Source organism: Tauraco erythrolophus, chromosome 1 (assembly GCF_009769465.1).
Source record: "Tauraco erythrolophus isolate bTauEry1 chromosome 1, bTauEry1.pri, whole genome shotgun sequence".
Lineage (NCBI taxonomy): Eukaryota > Metazoa > Chordata > Aves > Musophagiformes > Musophagidae > Tauraco > Tauraco erythrolophus.
This window is the reverse complement of record NC_141465.1, coordinates 15,862,187-15,882,710: the sequence shown is the minus strand read 5'-3', so window position 1 is coordinate 15,882,710 and position 20,524 is coordinate 15,862,187. Positions and strand designations below refer to the sequence as shown.

Sequence of the window (20,524 nt, the reverse complement as noted above, 5' to 3'; positions counted from 1 at the left end):
TTAGTGCAGGGACAATGTCTTGGTCTACGTAATGACCTCAGGATTACAGAGTGCCTGTGACGTTGTAAATCAGCTCCAAATTACCTGGTACATTCCCACTTTGCCCAGTACAATACCATTTGGAGACACTAGCATGAGCATAGGAAGTAGTTCAATTCTGCTACTGTCAGCTCAGTTATTTTTATATGGTGCTGCCTTACGCGATATAAACATATCAAAATTATGACTATACACGGATGGTTATTGCAGCAGTACTTTGTTTTTATCTCTTCAGCTTTTTGAATACTTAGTCCGTTAAAATATTTCACGGATTTAACACTATTTTTTTTAGAATTCTCTTAACAAGAGGACTGTGGCACGAAATGTACTTGAATCGAATCCTCTACCACAAGAGCTAACAAAAAGCTATATAGAAAACTAGGTATTTTAGAAAATTTTGCAAATGGTTGTTAATCATCTTTATTAAATAATAGGATTTTATACGTAAATACAGTATTAGACTCATAGATTTTCAAATGCTGCTGTTTGCTCCCAGTTTTGAGATTAAACCGATATTGCTGCTTTATGACCAATAAGTAAATCCCAGTGAGTAATGATCCACTTATGAAAATCCATGAGAAATATTTTATTAAGTGAGACGAAAATGTATGCTCTATGTTTCTAGACATGAGCATACTGATCAAAGTAATAAAATCTCTTCTCAGTTACAATTTCTGCCCCTAGATTGCTGAGCATCAGTTTTATCTTAATGATAAATTTAGGTTAGTCAAAAATCACAAAACGTTGTCTTTTTAAAATTAGCAAAAAATCTGAATAATTCTCATTATCACAGTTGTATAAGAGGGAATAACTCTGGTGAAAGAAGATGATATGCAAGACGGTTTAATTGTATCTCCTTGTGATGGGGTAGATATTTTTTCCTTTCTTGTTATGATTTTATTTTTTAGAAAGTTTAGTTTTTATTCAATTATGTTGGGATTATAGTTGTCTTATAATTTTCATTTAAATCTGGGGAGACAGCAGAGTATGCCATATCAGATTTTCCTTACATGACTCCTCAGTTTTTTGAAAGTTTTTGTACAAGCATATTTTCATGTATTTGAAATACATACTGGCAGCTAAAAGTCAACATTTTTATCTATACGAAAATGATTACATACCTTGTATTATCTCTCAGAACTAGAAGTTAAAAAGTCACCAGATTAAGAAATATGAGTATTTTTAGGGATATCTACACTAAATAGAAATATACTGTTTGAATTTTGATTTTAAAAATCTGTTTTGGTTATCTTGAATGGAATTCTTCACAAAATATACAGACTCATCATTTTTTTCAAATACAAAAATAAATAAACGAGGCACAGGAGAAGAGAATTGCAGACTCCGGTACTGATCAGACTTACGGGTACATGCCATAGTTGGTGGGTCCTTCTCAGCTCTGAAGTAACCTTTCTCACACTGACAGACAGAAGTTGCTTCTACGTAAGTCAGACTGTGTGGAGGGCACTTGGAGCACTTTACGTTTCCAGCAAATGCTTTATAGAATCCAGGCCTGCAAGCTACAAAACAAGAAAATAAGTTCCATTAATAGAAGCAAGTTTTGGTCATAAGTAAAATCTGTTTCATGCAGTTATAATGCACCTTCTCTCCTTTCCAACCTACATGTACAGGCTATTTTGATCATACAGTTCTTCATGGTATTTATTTGGGTATATGGACTTAAAATCTGTTCTAGATATATAATGAGAAATGATTAAAAGAGATAGCTTCCAAATTTACAGGCAGTCCTCACTGCTGCTTGAAATCCTTATCTAGACAACTTCACTAATATCATTGAATAAAAGTACATTATGTGTTCCATGTAGGTTCCATCGGTAAATAAGAAAGAGTGAGGAAACTTATCTGCCAAAGCTGTTTATATGGCTTCCTTAATTAAGCAATGGAGACTTACAATGCTTAATACACTTACACTCACAACACCTTGATGAGACAAGGATGACACCTCTATAGATTTATAGACGGGTCTGACTTGCCTACAGTCCCCTGAGAAGCCTCTGACAGAAGGACCACATCAGCTGGGTCCTCTGCACCCTGTTGGCATGAGAGGCGGGGAGGTGCTGCTGCAACCACCTGTGCAGACGTAGGAAAGAGATGTCGATACTGTTCAGCACAACTACTGTAAGACTGAAGCCACTCTTAATTGTGTCAGGAAACAAACTAGACAGCAGCTGCCCTGAGGACAGGAGATGTTGTGATGGTCAGAGCTCACTGCATCTCCAGTTACCTGGAGCAGTGGTCCCTGCCATTCTTAACCACAGCACAACCTTACGTGCCTTTTTGTTGGCCTTTAAGGTAGAAACAATTCTTTCAAATAAGTCTTATCATAAATCTGCCAGGTTTGCATTCTGAAATACTATTTTGAAACCATACTCAGACTTCATCACACATGTTGAAACAGAGATTTCTTTCTTTCTCCTGTCAGCTACTGCATATACACATGGCAGCATGCATTGCAGTTACTGTCTTTTGGCTTCCCAATCTGAAAACGGAACTGAAACAGATGAAAGGGCAACTCAAACATGCATAGACCATACAGACTCATATTCCTTCTGACTCCTCCAGCAGTACGATGGAAACCATCGCTATAAATACCATTTTGAAGATCCACGCAGGTTTTTCTCATGTTGACATATTGCTAGAGGAACTAGGCAGTACTTCCTTCTCTTGTAATAAGACAAAATAACGATAATAAAATGAAGTGTTCTTTTAAAAGTACTCAAAAGTATGCATTTTATGGATTCACTATCAGTTCATATTGAGTTATTAAAAAGTATTAACTCATAGATAACACATACACAGATGAGCTTTGCTTCTGATTCCAAAGGACTTGTTGAGGGAAAAGGAGTGAGAAGATGGGAATGAAAAAGATAACAGTTGATTGCCTATCAGAATCCAAGAGCTAATTTTTCAAATATAATTTTAAGAGCTTAATTTTGACCAAACAATTTCAGCAGTTCTTCTCCCAGTGTGTTCTTCTGACTTTGATGACTCAACATTAGGGACGAATCCTGCCTGCTGCCACTGACAAAAAAAAAAAAAAAGTTTCTGGTGTTAGAAACAGGAGGGGTGGTAACAGCAGGGGTTTTCCCTTTGAAAGAAGGCTACTGGTCTGATACAATTGTGATTATAGTGAGTGGTAATAGTGACTCCTCTTAGCTTTGCTGGATGGAAGGAAGAGAGAAGGTAATGCAAAATTCAGGAAAGGTGTTACGCTTGCCTGCTCTTTCTTTTCTCATGCCCAAATCCTGCCCTGGCTTATCTGAGGATGAATATTAAATTCTTGCTTTTAATAACTACCTTTCATACACATTGTGTGATAAAAAAAAGTTTGTGATTGAAGAGTTGGCAATTCCAGGTTACCGTTTCAGTCAAAGCAAAGTGAGTTCTCTTCAAAATTCTTTTTACTTCTGAAAATTATGTCTGTCAGTTCCAAAATCATTCCTTCTTCACTTCAGTACCCCAAATGACAAATCACTTTGGATCAAAAGAAACATAGTATTCTCTTTCAAAAAACCCCATTTTTTTAAAACTTCAATCAGCTCTCTCTTCCAAAATAAAACTCAACAAGAAGATTAATTTCTAATTTAAAAAGGTAAATGTTTTATTCTGAAACGGTATTTCATAATGTATTTAAAGCAGTTATGGGTTTGATATGGTACGTCTCTGAAAAGAAAGCACATATATACTCATGGAAAAGCTGAACGGGAAGAATAACAGATGAATAAGTGGATCATTTTTTTTTTTTGAAGCCAAGCCAAATACATTTCTCTACCTCTAAGCTAGGTACATAACACAAATTCTGAGGCAGAGAAAGATATCAGGGAATCTTTTCTATGGATAAGTTTACAAAGCCACTGACAATCTGCTCCCAGTCCAAGTGTAGAATCACGCAACTATGATTACTTGGTACTTTCAAATAAGAACTGGCTCTTCATAAACAAGATAAACTAACATGAGCTGAGAGCTCCCAAATGATCACAAGCTTGGGATAACTGAGCTCTTTGGATAACTCAGTGCTGATTGTCAATATTCAAGATGAAAGAAAATAAACCGTTACTCTATCAAAACCAATGAATACGCAGCACTTCAGCTGCTGTACATACCTAAACTTAGACTCAAATATTGTGCTTCAGTGGCAAAATTAAAAAAAAAAACAAAACAATTGCCAAACTTTAGTATTTTTCACATAAAATTTGCAAACACTAGAAAAGCTTTAAACATTTAGGAAATGCCCCAACTACTATGGTTTCAGAGATATGTAACCAGCCTTGGAGACTGGAGTGGTGCTTCTTCAATGCAATCTAAACCAATGATAGAGAAATTTGTGAACAAGCTTATTTAAGAGAAAAATAGCAACCAATAAGGTGAAAATTTGTCACAGTATCTGATCAGCAGGCAAGTACACCATGTCAACACAGACTGTTCAATTCCTATCCTGAATTCCTAACAACTTCCTCTTGAACATGAGAAACATTTAATATCATGTTACAAGGGCTGTGATTTCTTCTAACTTGCCTTGAGTTAGAATTTGACAGGAGTATGTTCTGCCATGTCTGTTTAGACCTTGACATGTACCACTAAATGAGCACAACAGAACTACATCTGCTCCTGGTCTCCTGCTGAAGAAAGTAAGAAGAATCTCTCTGTTCCTTCAGCTTTATGTGTTTTTACAGAGCTTAAGACTGTATAAGACCACTATAAGCCAAGTGTATCTCAGCAATTCCAATCGAAAGTCACAGGAAAATTGCACAAAGGAGTCAACGGTATATTCATTCCATTGTAATTTCCAGTTTGTGCATAACATTGTGTAAAACTGGTATTTGTAAATGTTCTGCTATGAGACTGCAGATTGCATTACTGCATGCGAATCACTGTGTGTGACTACAGGTTGTGATATCAAACCACACACAAGCACTAGATGTTCAGCTTCTAGAGTTCAACTTCTGAGTCCTAAAATCACATGCTATGTAAAATAAGGACTAGGATATGACTGTGTAAAGGGCTTAATCAATAGACTTATTTACATGCTTAATGTTAACCAATTTCCTCAATGAAGCAGGAACTCAGATTTTGCCCATCTCCTATTATTTCTATTGTTTATTCTCCTGTGGCACTTTCAGCCACACAAAATTACTTAGTGCACAAAATGCCTAATAGGCAAATCAGAAACTCAGAAACTTTTAATTATAAATGGGTTGTGGTTTTGTATTTTGAGAAGAAAAAAAATCCATCTTCCCATGCAAAATTGTACCCTATGTAAACATATCACGAGTAAGTTAAAAGTTTGTTCCAGATGTTTATGTATGCAGAAAGTTTCATTTTGTATGGGTTGATAAATCAGTAGTTTCAAAGTGTTTCTCGTAACATTTTCTTCTCTCAGCTAATAGTTATTGCATTTATGTTTTCACAAGTTATTTGTGCATAAGGTAGTATAAACTAAAATTTAATCTATGAAAAGCTGCTGTCTGAAAAAACTTCTAATAATGACTATTCCAAAAAAACTAAAGTTTATTTTTAACTTTGTTACTGCAGAGTATTTTTTTCTAACTACTAAATCACTGGGAAGCATTTTATTTTCCCTAACATTATCTAACAGAAGTGACTTTGTGAGTTACTAATTATATGAACTGTATGAGATTTGATTTTGTAAAGCCTTAGGAAAGATAATATATTTTCTTAATGGTTAAGTAATTAGCAGGGTACCTGAATGAACAATTCAAAGACACTAAAGTTTTCTCCACCAGAGATCATGCAGAGAAGTACTGATAATTTAATTGGCTTCATAAAAGATAATACATGCATAAATGTGCTTTACTACAGCTTTATCAGGATTTGACTATGAAGTTTTTAAACTGTAGAAACTTTGTAATTAATATCGTTTTCCTTATTTAAGGTTTAACATATAGCATTCAGTTTTGTTTGCATTGTACATAGATGCATATGAAGAGAAATTAACACTATGCAAAGCTCTGGTGAACTCTTAAAGAAAAGTGATTGATGGCTTGTGAGCCTCCCAGCCCGGGCAGAGAGCGGACGGAAGCATTTATCAAGAAGCTGCAGAACAGTTCAGCACTGTTGATGTTATTTGTAGAAGTATTGAAGCAGACTGAGAAAATCTTAGAGGTGCGCTGTACACTTACTGCCTAAAATGAGATCCGATCTTGGCTGTTCCAAACAGGATGGTACGTGTCTGGTGAGAGACGCTGTAGGAAGTCGCCCTTTCCCATGCACAGCTCCATAGCTGGTCTATGGCCACCCTCGGGGAGCTCCGGCCACTACTGCACCCCAGGGACGTGCCGGCCTCCGTGGTACCTCAACGACCTAAACCAAGAGCTGGATATGTACTATAGCAAATGCAGAGAAAGGCACACTTCACTGAGATCCATCTGGGAAACCAGACACACATCCAAATCCAGGGGAAGGCAGCCGAAGGCTGACCTGTGTGTAGGCTGGTGTCGTGGTTTGGGCCACTACAGTAATTGAACTCCATAGAGCCGCTCGCTCACTCTGCCGCATCCCCAGGGATGGGGAAGGGAATTAAAGGGGAAAAGAGAGAGAGACCCATGGGTTGAGATAAGAACAATTTAATACTACTACTACTAATATATGAATATATATGTGTATATATGTATAATGATAAATATATACAAACGAGTGATGTACATTGTAATTGCTCACCACCCCTTGGCCAAGGCCCAGCCCAGACTAACAATCCCGAAAACAAGCAAGTCCCAACACCGCAATCCTGGAAGAGCGAGAGGCCTGAAAATAGAGCGAGAGAGAGAGAGAGCGCACTCTCAGAGTTCGAGAGTGAGAGTCCCAGAAGAGCAAAAGTCCGTCGTTCCGGCTGTCCCTCACTTTTATACTGGGCATGACGCTGCATGATATGGAATACTAATTGGCCAATCTGGCCCTCAATCCTAAATCTGAGCAGAAATCATAAGGAGAGTCATGGACTCTCTGTCCTGGCCATGCTCCCCCCTATCCTGTTGTGCTCCTGCACACTGGCAAGAACACGGCAGCTGAAAAGTCCTTGAGACCTCAGTGCCAACTATAGCCATCGATCGGTGTGCTGTCTGCATTCTCATAACGAGTCTCAGGCTAAAACCAAACCACAGAGCTCTTCTAGCTGTTAGAAAGAAAAGCGAACTCTGTCCCAGCTGAAACCAGGACAGCTGGTGAGATGCAAGCCCTGGTCTTGCGGCATTATTCAGGCAATGGGCAGTGAGGGTTTCATCTCGTGCTGGAGGGGACAGTATTTTTAAGGATCTTTTGAATTGCCCAGTCCAGTAAATAAGATCATGAGTCGATTACTACAAATTGCAGTTGTATGCTGTCTTGCAGAAGAGTCTTTATGGCTCGAGGCTATCAGGGTCATTAGGTTCTTCCCCAGTCTGGCTGGGGTATGATGTATAGACACAAAATCCATAAAATACAAATATGGTGGTCATCTTTGTGGTCATAAACCCTGTTGCTTAAAAAAAAAGGGGGCATTTTCACCGCTCTGTCGAAGCATGTAATTGTGAAAGAAAGTTGATTCCAGTTTTCAGTTTATTAAGTTTTACAACACCTGAATCAACTGTTACCAAGTTAGTTGAAGTAAGGGGAGTCCAAAGGAAACTTAGAAGCAACTTTTAGGTAGGTTTGACACTTGTTGGTCTGTGTGTGGGAAGACATTTCTCATGAAAATGAGATTTTTACAGCTTGCTGAGAACTCATCAATCAAATCAAAACAGAGAAGGCTCTGTTGTCATTTACAATGAATGGCAACCATCAGTAGCTGTGGAAGAGGTGTTTTAATCTTTCTGAAACACAGAATTTGCGATGCTTTTCCACCTCATACATTTTTTTAAATTGTTTACTAAACCCCACTAATGCACTATGAGACTGACATCTTTCATACTTGTTATATTCTGTCAATATATAATCATTCCAATTTTAAAGTCCTCTTACCCCTCTGATATCTGATCACTTTACATAAAGGGCAATCCAATAAGGCCTGTTCCATTCTACCACTGTGCAGAAAAAAGGAACAACAATACTATTTTAGCCAATTTATATTTTATTAAAAGTATATAGAAAAGAAAAAAAAAGAAGTATAAAGAAAGGAACAAGAGAAAACAATGTAACAAAAGGTGCACATTGTATGTTACAGCAGGCAGAATACAGTCACAAACTCAAGAGCAGGATATTACAGAATTAGGACAATGAAACTATGATGAGAACTTTTTAATGTGAGTACTATCCGATTAAGTAATTTCATGTCTTTCTTCACACGATCTTCGTTTTATTCAGATCATGAATGTACTGTGAGAAAAGAGAGGGGATTCACTTTGGGTCATGTTCAAACGAACAGTGAGACTATGCAGGAGGACTTGCTAGAGACATGAGGCGTCATGAAGAACCCATTGGAGGGAGACCAGCCATGATAGATTATAAATTATGGAACATACTGGTTAGTTGAAACCACAAGAACAAAAGACATCATGTATCCAGAAAGCAAGGCTCTAGTTTGGTTTCGTTCCTACAGGTGGAAAGGAGGGGACAGCAAACGCTGCTAGGAAACTTAGTGACAGAATGACCCAAATTTTAGGGGACCATACACAGATTTTGCTTTTTCATTTGTGGTCAGTCTGATGCATTATATTTCTGTGTGCTTCCGCATGCACTTAAATGCATCTCTGTGTGTATGCTCCAGTAAATCTCTTTTCTTGCCAATATTTTCTGCTTTCTAATATTTCTATTCTTTGAGGTGGAGAACAGATAAAAGTGTTACTCACACTCTTGACTTTGGAGAGGAACAAGTGAGAGGAAAGAAAAAGAGGCAGGTATAAGGCTGCTTTCTCAAATATAACTACATAAAGAAGATAGGTAAATGAAATTAATTGTTCTTTCTCTTTGGAATAATTCTTTTTTTTCCCCAGTGACTTATTTTCTGTCATTCTCATATTTCAATATTCTGTTGAGTTTGTTTAGTAAAATGATTAGAAGAAATTACAAAAGAGATAATTGGTATATATCAAACAGTATCTTCTGTTCAGATCAATGCAGTTTTTCTCTGTATAAAACATTAGTTTCAAGACAATAACTTGAGCAATTATTCAGGTCACATACCATGTTTTTAAACAATCTGGTTTTTATCCATAAAATTCACACAGACAAGGAGAACAGTCAATGATATTAATTTTATCAGTCTGTCATACTAGATACAATTCAATAGCTCATCAAAGAGCTGGGATCTGTACTACACAGCACAGGTGAATACTATTCTGCACTTCTTAAGGTGCTTTGTCAGCTACTTCTCAAAGACTTTTAAGTTGGCAACTAAAGACTTCCAATAACAACAAAGAGAAACACCTTGTTAGCCACTGAGGCGGCTCAAACAGCTTTTGCAGTGTGAAAACAAACTATCTTATTAAACTTCCCTTTTCGCATACAGAGCAATAATTACTCAGTGACTTAAACTGCTTTTCGTATTGCTGCTGGAGATCATCATTGCTTAGTAATGGAAGAATTTTCAAAGATCTGGGAAGAAGACTGTCTGTTCGTATTCTGCTTCCCCTTTTTTTACAAGCAAGAAGGAGACAAGTGACAGTATAGAAACAATACATGTAACTGGTGCTCTTTTGTTTGTTAATCACAAGCAGAATGACACTTTCAGAAGATGCCTACCCATTGTATTTGTCACCTTGCAGATTTTTTTCCTATATTGTTAAACTCTTCTTTAAAAGATCTTGACTAAGGATTCCTTTCTGTATTTTCAAAAAAAAAAAAAAAAGAGAGCCTCTGAAACACTTTAATATAGACTAGAATTTAAGAATATGATTCTAAATGCATAGGTACTACTCAAAGAGATGGAATGTGTTTTCAATACTGTTAAAACTTTGTTTTTCACTTAATTCTTAGAACTAGTTAAACTATTTTTTTCTGAAAGTAATATAGTAAATAAAATTTACTACTGCAAAAGGTAGATGGCAGGTAAAAATGTTCCGCATGAACGAATACAAAATTGGCAAAATTATAAGCAGCTGAAAAGAGGCTCAACTGATTGGAAATACCAAGCATTGAAACAACAGATGAAGACCATATCCATAAAAATAAAAGCTATTCATGACACAGGCTACATTGCTTCACAGAGGGTCTGCAACCTTTTAAAATTAGCCCTTAAACACATTTTCTAAACTGTACTGATGAGTCAATACAGTTAATTTTTTAGACAAAGTTGCTATATTGCAAATTACTGCAACTTGTTTTGTGTGTGTTTAGCTCAGACACACCTTCCTAAAGGGGGACCCAGAGATGACCGTACCACTTCATTTTGTTAGGTCCTTTTATGCATGCCTGTAAGTGCCAAGAGTGAAAACCAAACTAAAACCAGCTTTCATGCGACTTAGATATGTCTGGAAGAAATCAGTGATTATCCTCTGACTAGTGAAGATGTGTCAGTGATTTGAGAAAAACATATTTGTTTCCGGCATCTGAGTCAATAAAAAGGCTGCCTCGGCAAAAACCAGAAGCTATTAGAATGGGAAGACTCCAGTTTTTAACTGCACAGAGACTGCTCTACCCCAGTACCGCAGCACGGCACTACTGGTGTTACCACAAGGAACCAGCATTAAAAAAACCACACATGACCTTTGCAAACTTTAGCTCAAAATTTTCAAGCAGGACCACTAAAGTTGTTTTACTATTTATAGTGGCAAAGGTCTCAGATTTCTCCATGCAATGAAGAAGTGTATGTACAGAAGTGTAACGTAAACGTACTGTATGCGGCCCTTAAGACCTCTTGTTAATTGGTAAAAGTGGTAAGGGCAGAACCTAGCCCCTAGTTTCCATAGGTGCTGCTGATCTCTGATGTAGTTTCTGGCAGGGACACTGATGCTGGAAGGCCCTTACCTGGCACACTGTCTTGAAGTTGTCTCAACGATGTGCAAAGCACCAATAACACAAAGGCAGGCTGTTATTAGCCACAGAATAAAAATACACTACGATTGTATTTGTGGAACCGGGAGTAACAAAAAGTCAAGATGTCTCACAGAAATGGCAAGTAACAAAAATGGCTGGAAGACTGGGGTACTTCATTAGTGATGGAAGAAGAGAGACAAAAACAACAGGATGCCCCTCCCTGAAGAGGCAAGCAAATATTTTTCGCTGCTTTGTGCTGCTTACTCTGTTGTGAGAGTTCCTGAAACTTAATAAATTGTTTGAGGAGGGAACTAAGTGTATTTAAATGCACTGTTCCATACCCAAATTAGTCTTTAGTTTTGTTGATATTTTATGAATAGACCCCATAGAAAACCCACAATTAGAGAGACTTCTTAAACCTTTAAAGGAAATGGTATAAATATTATTTTCTACACTGCATAATTTTTAAAGGATCATCACTGTGTTATAGGAAGATAGTAAACAAAAGAAATCCGTCTGGCTAATTAAGGCACACAATACAAATGGTAATCAAGGAACACAACAGCAGTGAAAAAGAAGGGAAGTAATTTCCTGCAATATACTAGTACATACTCCTGGGATCAGGAAGGTTTGCAGGAAAAGAATGGAAGGAAAAGATCACTACATCTCCAAGCAGCCATCTCCAGTAACCACCTTTAACTAGAAAAGCAGGAGAAATGTAACCCTGAAAACACTTCAGCGCAATGCAACACTGCAGAAAAAGGCAAAAGTTATTGAGTCCCCAAATCTGTCAACAGCAGCTGTAAAAACTCTTCATTTTAAACTATAATCTTAATAATGCAGTGTATTACTTTTAATCATTGATTTTTAACAAAATGCTTTCTTAATTTCTTCAGTCCAGTAAAAAGCTGGTATCCATCTAAGTGACCTGGAACAACACCAATGCCAAGGAGCATTCTGCACCTATGCAAATCCTGAAAACTGAAATACTAGATAATCAGCTGTAATAGTCAACAGCCCAGCATCTTCACTACAGGGTATCTCTAGGATAGAAGAAATATTTCTCTACTCAGCTGTACTGACTTATTTAGGAACTGGTAATACAAAGGACCAAAAAGGAGGAGCATACTTCAGCAGCCAGCGCTAGTCAGGAAAGCTCACTGGCACGTATCAAAATAGTGGAGAGAATGCTGGAGTCCCAGGTAAACTTTAGTTAAAGTTCTCTTTAACATGTTTAGTTCACTGTAGATGCACAAGCCAAGGCCAAATGGAAGATTCTGTGCACTGTAAAACAAGTGGAGCATGTCTATTCCTATGCAATGCATGTGGCAGCGGCACATCTCTCCGTGAATTTTTGAAGAGGACAGATTCTGCTGTAGGATTCTTTACTGCTCACAAAAATAAAAGGAGGAAACTGTTGCTGCTGTAATCCTCAAACTAAAGCAATATGAAAATCAAGAAAATCCATTAGACCAAGGACACCATATCACAACGCACATAGGGAAGAGTTTATTTAACATGGCTGGGAGCTGTTCACCATATCGAATTGCTTTTCATAAAGGAAAGCCGAAACAGTGGTTAGGCTACAGTTAGGCTGGAAGGGCTTTTTTGGGGGAGGGATAAGGCAGGAGTGTGATAAGTTTCCCAACACTGAAGTGAATGCTACAAAGTCTGAAAAAGGCAGTAAGAAATTGTTTACTATAACTGCAAAAGGAGCCTGTGTTTGCTGGATTTTCTCCGTATCATTGCAAAAGGAATGAGTATCCAACTTGGAAGGCCATGAAGGCTTCTGTTTTCACAGAATCATTTACATTTTTATGTACAGTTGAGGACTCCTATGTTATCAGATGACATTGCAAACAGACCTTAGACTGTATCAAATATTTCTTTCTGCAATAAAAAACAGTCTGGAGATACCAGATCCATTTTGTGGCTAATTTCTTTTGCACATTATCTAGCTCTATATCATAAAAGTGAAAGCACCATTTCTACAAGGAGACACTCATTTGTGTATCTTTCATGATCACAATGAATGCAAATGCACAGCAGAGGACTGCTTTACAGTGCTAGTGCTAGCGTAAGAGCTGAAGAAATGGTCAAGCCCATCTAAGCTATGGTCTCCTCTTTTTCTTCTTTTCTTCCTTCTATTGTCACAATGATTGTAAAAAGATGGATGTCTCATTTCAGAGCTGCATGGCTAGCTTTGTTGTCTTGTTCAAGTATCTGTTTTATTGTTTGTAAGGTTTTCCCCACTATCATAACTACGTTCACGTACTGGCCAACGTAGTGTGAGTTTCCAAAAAGTATTTTCTCTACTGGAATGTTAAAAAAGAGCTCTCTGAGTGTGGTGCTAACAGTTACAAAATCATCATCTCTTGATCTGAGTATAACAACTAAATGCTAGAAAAATACCTCTTACTATTAGAAAGATTCAAAGTGTTTCCTACCAGATACATGCACAAAATTTGAAGTGTTTTTTTACTGGATATATCTACAAAAACTTCTGATGTATAGAGAGCAGTTTGTAAATCTTATTATATCTGTTATCAAATGTTACCATATACATGTGATTTTTTCTCTTTGTCCTTTCTACTGATACTATAAACTGACGTTTCTGCATTATCCTTCTGATTTTTAGTTTTACCTTCCTCCCCCTAACATGAGAAACCTTGCTGTTTTCATCTCTGTATGTATGTCGGGTAGTTCATCATGGATTTCTCTATTCTGTGTCCAAACCAGACCTTTTGAATCTGCAGATGCACTTTGTTCTGTCCATAACAAATTAATCAGCTAGCTTGGGTTAATTAATTCCTATGATAGCAATTATTTAATTTGTTTTGCAGATGCTTTTTTTGGAAGAAATTTTTTCTGAAACTGTAAGGTTTCAACTTTTGACAAGTACCAAAAATTCCAGCCTGCTAGTTGTTGCAATGACATTTGTTGGCTGGCATTATGTCAGACTGATTTCCTGTGTAAGAATAGTAAGTTACCAGCACATTTCTCAAATAATTAATGGCACTTGGCTTCATGCCTCTGAACACACTCAAGGTGTACCCTGAAAGCCTAGTAAAGCTCTTCCTGACATGACTTATTACTTTATTACAAAACTGTGGAACAGCTTTCTAGAGAAAGCATACCTTGAAGGAATGTAATATTCTTAGAGGCAGTTATTAACAATAAAAATCTGAAGAATAGTGCAGTCACTATTTACAAGGATACAATTTCTTGTTATGGCCTTATTATAAGACTGTAGTTTTTAATGATTTAAGATCTCAGTGCTCATTTTTTGGGTTCACAGCTTTCACAAGACCCATTGCTTTTATAATAGATCAGCTAAAGCTACGCAATTCTTTTTTTTTCTTTTTTTTCTTCTCTGTGTGTCTCTCTTACACTATTACAATTAGCAAGTAATCACAGCCATGAGAATACAATCTAACCCATCTTAAGAAATACTTTACATCATCCAATTTTTAAAAGGAGAGGCTTAAAAATACGATTACATATTTAATTGTGGGTACCAAGATTACACATTCAAGTATGGATTTGTATGTGCAATTTATTTAAGCTCCTGCTTTATTTTCATATACAAGTCAGGAGTTTGTGCACACAAGCAAAATTCCTGTAATCATACGGAATATATAAATGCCCAGAAACTGATAGGTAATTCTATAGGTGTGTAATTTCTCATGCAAAAATGCTGAAATGGTCTTATAAAATGAGGTATTCAGTCTTTAAAACAGAATCCTTTTGACATGTTTGTAGAAAAACTCCCGAGTTTGATCTTCAAACACACCAAACATGATTAGTAACTCCCAAACTATTTCAGCTCTGATTTACCATATTCTGTAACATTGAAAATGAAGCTCTCATGCTTCCGTGGGAACCAAATACTGTTTTCTTCCATATTATCTCTGAGTGTTTCTTGGTTATTAAAAATTATTTCAAACGCATCTGTGTATCTTCTAAATACACTAAAACACTAAATATTATGTAACTTTATTCTATCATTATTGTAAGACATGGAGTAAGACAACATGGTATTTCTGAATAAAGTCATATTTCAAGTCAGCAACATAAACAAATTGAAATACTGACCATCAATCTGGTTGTTAATGCATCACATAAAATTATCTGAATCGAGCTGACCAACTTGCAGTCCATATATTATACTATGGAATTTCTCCATCCATTTAAATGTCTGATTTATGTCCATACCTAGTACAAGCAGATGATATTTTAGACTAAAAGAACTGTAGGTTGTGTTTTGTTTCTGGGTTGTGATTTTTTTTTTATTTGTTTTTACTACACAAGTGGTGTCTGCCTGTAAAATACAGACACTTTTAATGATAGATTCTGCTCTCAGAAACTTCACTGGCCATCCTGCCATTGATTTTAACACAAAAGGTCTTTATTTTTGTTTTATCAAATATTACTGTTGATCTTTCAGAAAACTGTTCCTTAATTACAGCTAATCATCTGGGTAAGAACAACTACATTCATCTATTGCTCACCTCAATAACAATTAGTTTTCCTGTGTCCAGCCAATTTTGCCATGGAATCAACACACAACATTCTGTAATTAGTCCATTTAGGCTTTTCTTTCCCTTTCCCCAGCATACATGTAGAACCACTTGCAGTATTTAGCCCCAAATTATAATAATTACTTAATTGCATGTTGCTTTCTCTACAGCAGGAATACTGGCTATAGTATAATATATATAATATATATAGCGAAATAATAACTACATATATAATATATATAGTGAAAAGCAATGTTTAAGTGAAGCCTCGAACAACTGCCACCTTATTCTACCAATGAATGACAGGTAAGCAAACAATACTAAACTGTTTTGTTAGAAACAGCCAGTTTTAAAAAAAAAAGCTTTAAAGTTTTTTGTTTGCATAAAGCATAGACTAAAACTTTAAAATTATTATTAGTATTACATGCAATGGCAGAGAGTACTGTAGATAGTGCAGATAGGTGAATAGCAACAGTAACACTAGAAGAAATAACAAAATACAAACTTCTGTTCAGTAAGTCTTCATCAACTGTCACATATTTTAATGATTTTAATGCATGCATTTCTGTTTTGTTATTCCTGTTCATATATATCTCCCAAATGAAATGGAGAGAAGTCAGCAGACAAATTGCCCAGTAGTCTTGACATTCTTGTAATTTTTTTTATTTCATAACCAAACATTGCTGACTTCTCCAAACCCATCGGCACTGCTGCAATTGGAATAATACGAATTTCAATATATAGCCAATGCCTTTGTAACCCAAGGGAAAGCTCTGCATACGGTCTCAAATATTCCTCTACTGGCCTTGTAAGACAGGAAAAACTAAATCCTTTGGTGATGCAAATCCAACCGCATTTTAATAAAACTGAAATCGTGAAGGTGCCCTTTAGCAGAACAGGGTTTCTCATTTGTGTTTCACCAAAGTAGTAATGTGGGATATATCTTCAATCCATGTCTCTAGAATATTTCACATGATTGATGACAAGTATCAGAGTTAAGTATTTCGACTGAACATACTAAGATATTTCACAGGAATCTCACAGAGATGAACCATGAATTTAATATGAATTCTGAAATAACCAGGTTGATGTGAAAAATGCTCCCTCCAATAAGACTTCTGGTACGGACAGAGAAATTTAAACATAAGAACAGAAGTAAGTACAGCTATAAAAACATATTTATTTTGCATAAAATCTGAATGTTTCCCAGGTTTGCTGAAGAAGAACCATAGTAGCTTATTTCTATTTTTTTTTTTTTTTTACTACATTGGATGCACACTACAATGTTAAGTGCTTTCCAAAGGAAATAAAAGTCATCCTCAAAAAATCTCAACCAAAACCCTTAAGCTTAGAGAAGCCAATGTGACTTTGTTCAAGGTCTTCTAGACACCTTACAGCAGAGACAAGGTCATTCAGCTAATTATTCTGATTACAAGTGCAAGGCCCTCATGAGTCACAGGCCAGGTAGATCTATAGTTAGTTAAATGGAGAGCCAAATACCATGGAACAGTAACCAGCAGCAACAGATCAGCCTATAACTGAATTTACTTTTTTTTTTCAGTTTGACACTTCCCCACAGCTGCAAACATACAATCAGACAGATATTTGGCATCAAATTAAACTTTTAACTACAGATTGTTTAGCTTAAATGTTCTTTTTTAAGTTACTAGCATCAATCAAGTAGGATTGTGTAGCTATGCTATCCTGCCCTTTTTAAGTATGTAAATTTACATGACAGCTTTAATTCTGAAAATAAAATGTTTAAATTTTGTAACACGCCTATGTGCTATCGGTAACATTTCTAGGCAATCATACATTTAAAAAAAAACTGACAAAAATTTTATAGAGAGAATTTTAAATATTTAACAGATGATCAGACATATCTGGAATAATCCCTAAACTAAGAGAAAAATAACTGCAAAGTTAGAATTACACAGTCTACAGCACTGACAATTACTGATGCTGCATCTCCTTTTTCTCATGAGATTGTGACTTTAATTCTAGTGAAGTTTAACTCCATTTCAGCTTTCAAATACTCATTAAGAAGCCTACAGGACAGTTAGTTTTGGAGTTCATATTTATGTGTTACTCAAACTGGAGTGTAGACGCATGACAGGAAGGAAGAGAGTTGCCACTCACCCACTGCACTGTGGACTCTGGTTATGCCTGCCTTATAGCAGTTAACATTACATTTATATTGCAATTGGGGATGGCAGACTGCTTGTATGCCGTCAATTTTCACCTTTTTATTTTCAAATTATATTCACGTTTATTGTTTTCTGAACAAAATGACTGCGAGACAAAGGTCAGGGTCTGCAATTCTGATAGTAAATCACATACTACTGCTATCGTTCAGTATTTTGAACTGTAAAATTCAGTGATCCGTGTTTATCAAAAGAATAACAGTGGATTGTACCATTTGGCATATTTATTTGATATTATACTGTTTTTATTTAATAGACTCATTAAGGATAGAAAACTGGAGAGGGACAAACTGCCGGCCCTATTAACAAACTCAGCCACAATAACGTAACTTACACTTGCCATCTACGTTTTCAATTAATATATAAAATGAAAAATATGCACATCATTTAACATTTAGTTTTAGAAAAATATATTTGTCACTCTTTTGGCACAGCAGTACAGTATTCCTGCATAATACATAAATTTTAGCTTTGCTTAGCAATTTCCAGATCTATTTCAAATATCATGTATATTAGAGTGACACCATGGATCACTTGTTTAATTTGTTTCCTTACTGATTTCATTCCAAGAATTTGAAATTTTTCTTGTCTACCATGATGATCTCACTCACCTCCTAAGCTGCTTTTCCCGGCCTTTCCTTCCACAATTATTCCAGACTCTGTTTTCCTCCTCTACTCATTCTGTTTTTACGAGTATCGGAGCATAATACCCTATATATATTCCTTACTGAAATTCTTTGATGAAGCAGAAAAAAATACATCCATTGTATTTGAGAATTAAAAAAAAATGTTTTCCTTGCTTTGTTTCAAAATATTATCTTGTGCCTTTTCTGTGTTTCTTTTTAATTTCTTCTAGCTGTATTCTATGTTAGTGTGAATTATTATCTGTGCTCTTTAGGGCTAGGACCATGCATAAATAGTCTCTCAGTTCCCAACTTGAAAAGGTCGCATAAGACAGTAGGTGTTCCCTGTATTTTTATACAAAAAAAATGTATATTTATATTGTTTCTCAGTGAAAACACGTGTGCATCTTGATCAAGTGCTATAGGAGTCAAAAGAGGATAAGTGCTTTGTTCCCTGGGAAGTCTAAAATAGACCAGACTTCAATCCCACTGCATCACAGGCTGAATCTGCATCTTACAGTATATGGGCTCTGGGTGAAACTGGAGTCTACATCATGCTACACATGCTCCCTACATAGCGATTGTTTCTGCTCCTCACAATTTGTGTAAGTTTTCTGAAATAAAGTTAATTTGAAAATGCAGAGAAACCATAAACCAAAATGGAGATCTTTCCATTTGATATTGCATATTACCATTTATGTGTACAGGAACATTTTTTTGTTATGAAATGCAAACATTGATTAAAATGAGAAGATTCTCTTATGTTACCTAAGGGTAGGAAATAACAATCCATCTCTTCATATTAGATTTGTAATTCTTAAAATAAGAAATATTTTAGGGGTCTAAGGAAGCAGCAGCTTAGGTCAAAAATGGAAACGAGTATGAGCAGTCTCACCTCAGTTACAAATTTGCATGTACACATTTCAAATCTATCATGGCTGACAGAGAGAAACTTGACTGGCAGTCTGATTAAGAAAGGCATACGACTGGAGTTACAGGTAATTTGATTTACAGGTTGTATTGGTCTGGGAAAACATACGTAACATCTCTGAAATTATGCTTGATACCAGCTCATGCTACAAATCTATAATCTACAATACTTAAACCAAACAGGAATTAATTACAAACTCTCTCTGACCTCCTCCCCCTTTCTTCCCACATATATTATAAAAACTGCAGAATGGATCCTAATCAGTCTCTTTTATATAGCAGAGCTAAGCTTTCAAGGCATACAAGCATCATACAAAGAGGGCTGTCCGACCCCCAGTCACTTTTGATAATATTTGGGAGAAACCAACGAACTCAGACCCTCTTTGAATACAGACAGAAAAAGGACTTAACACAGCGATCAAGAAGTATAAGATGAGAAAAAAAGTAACAGAAAGGGGATGTCTGTGAGTTACTAAGTTTTAATATGGCTGAAATACAAAACTGGAAGCAACCTCTGTTCAGTGGTACATAATGTGTTAGGCTTCATAATGCTTCTAGTATCTCCTTCATTATCCAAATTAAATCTTTAAAAATTCATCTATAATATTAGAACTGCTTCTTTGTAGACTCCTTACTAATGCAAAACTGAAGTACACACCACATTAACAATGTTTGTAGAATAATGAGATTTGAATCAACTATGAGACTCTTAATCTTAATTGGCAAGAGGTGTGGGAAGATGAAAAATCTCCTTTCCCTATAATCTAATCAAACCCAGCAATATCAGCTTCCAGATCGCAACGTCAGCCTTTCCACTGAAGGGCTGAGCAGGAGGTTAGGAAAAAATTAATCGTAAACATTAATGTAAATACCAAAAGTTCATACTGGTCAGGCTAGGTAAGCCACCTCAGCAACATTGGTGCTCCCTCTTGTACTCTCTCACTTGTGTTGCTGGCACTGCTTTCAGCATCCCTCCCCAACAGGCTGAAGCAGGAGCTGCATTTTGAAAGGTTTCCTAATGGGCTGGTTGAAAACTCAAATTGCATGTTTTCACGAGGAGCCCACAAGAACTCAGAAATCAGAATCCCTTCCAACTCATTTGAGGAGGAACTTCAAACTCCAATTCTCAATTCAGAAAGAAAAGATTTCTGCAAGAGCTTTTAGAAAAGAGTCCCTATGAGCAATCACTGTTGCAGCAAGCATGACGTTTGTGAAAAAATGGAGTTTCAGCTTGTGCCGATAGTGCATTAGGGCTGCAACCACCTTCCTATCCTTGATGCTG

General features: G+C 36.3%; 1 protein-coding gene across 2 annotated transcripts in view; it reads right to left on the bottom strand.

Annotated features, from left to right (window-relative positions):
• EPHA6 (EPH receptor A6) overlaps positions 1-20,524 on the bottom strand; it is a 524,483-nt gene that overhangs the window by 253,970 nt on the left and 249,989 nt on the right. For both annotated transcript variants that reach the window (XM_086629497.1, XM_086629571.1), the window contains exon 4: positions 1,404-1,559. In XM_086629497.1, the coding sequence (XP_086485623.1) occupies positions 1,404-1,559 (156 nt within the window). The remainder of the gene's footprint in view (positions 1-1,403; positions 1,560-20,524) is intronic.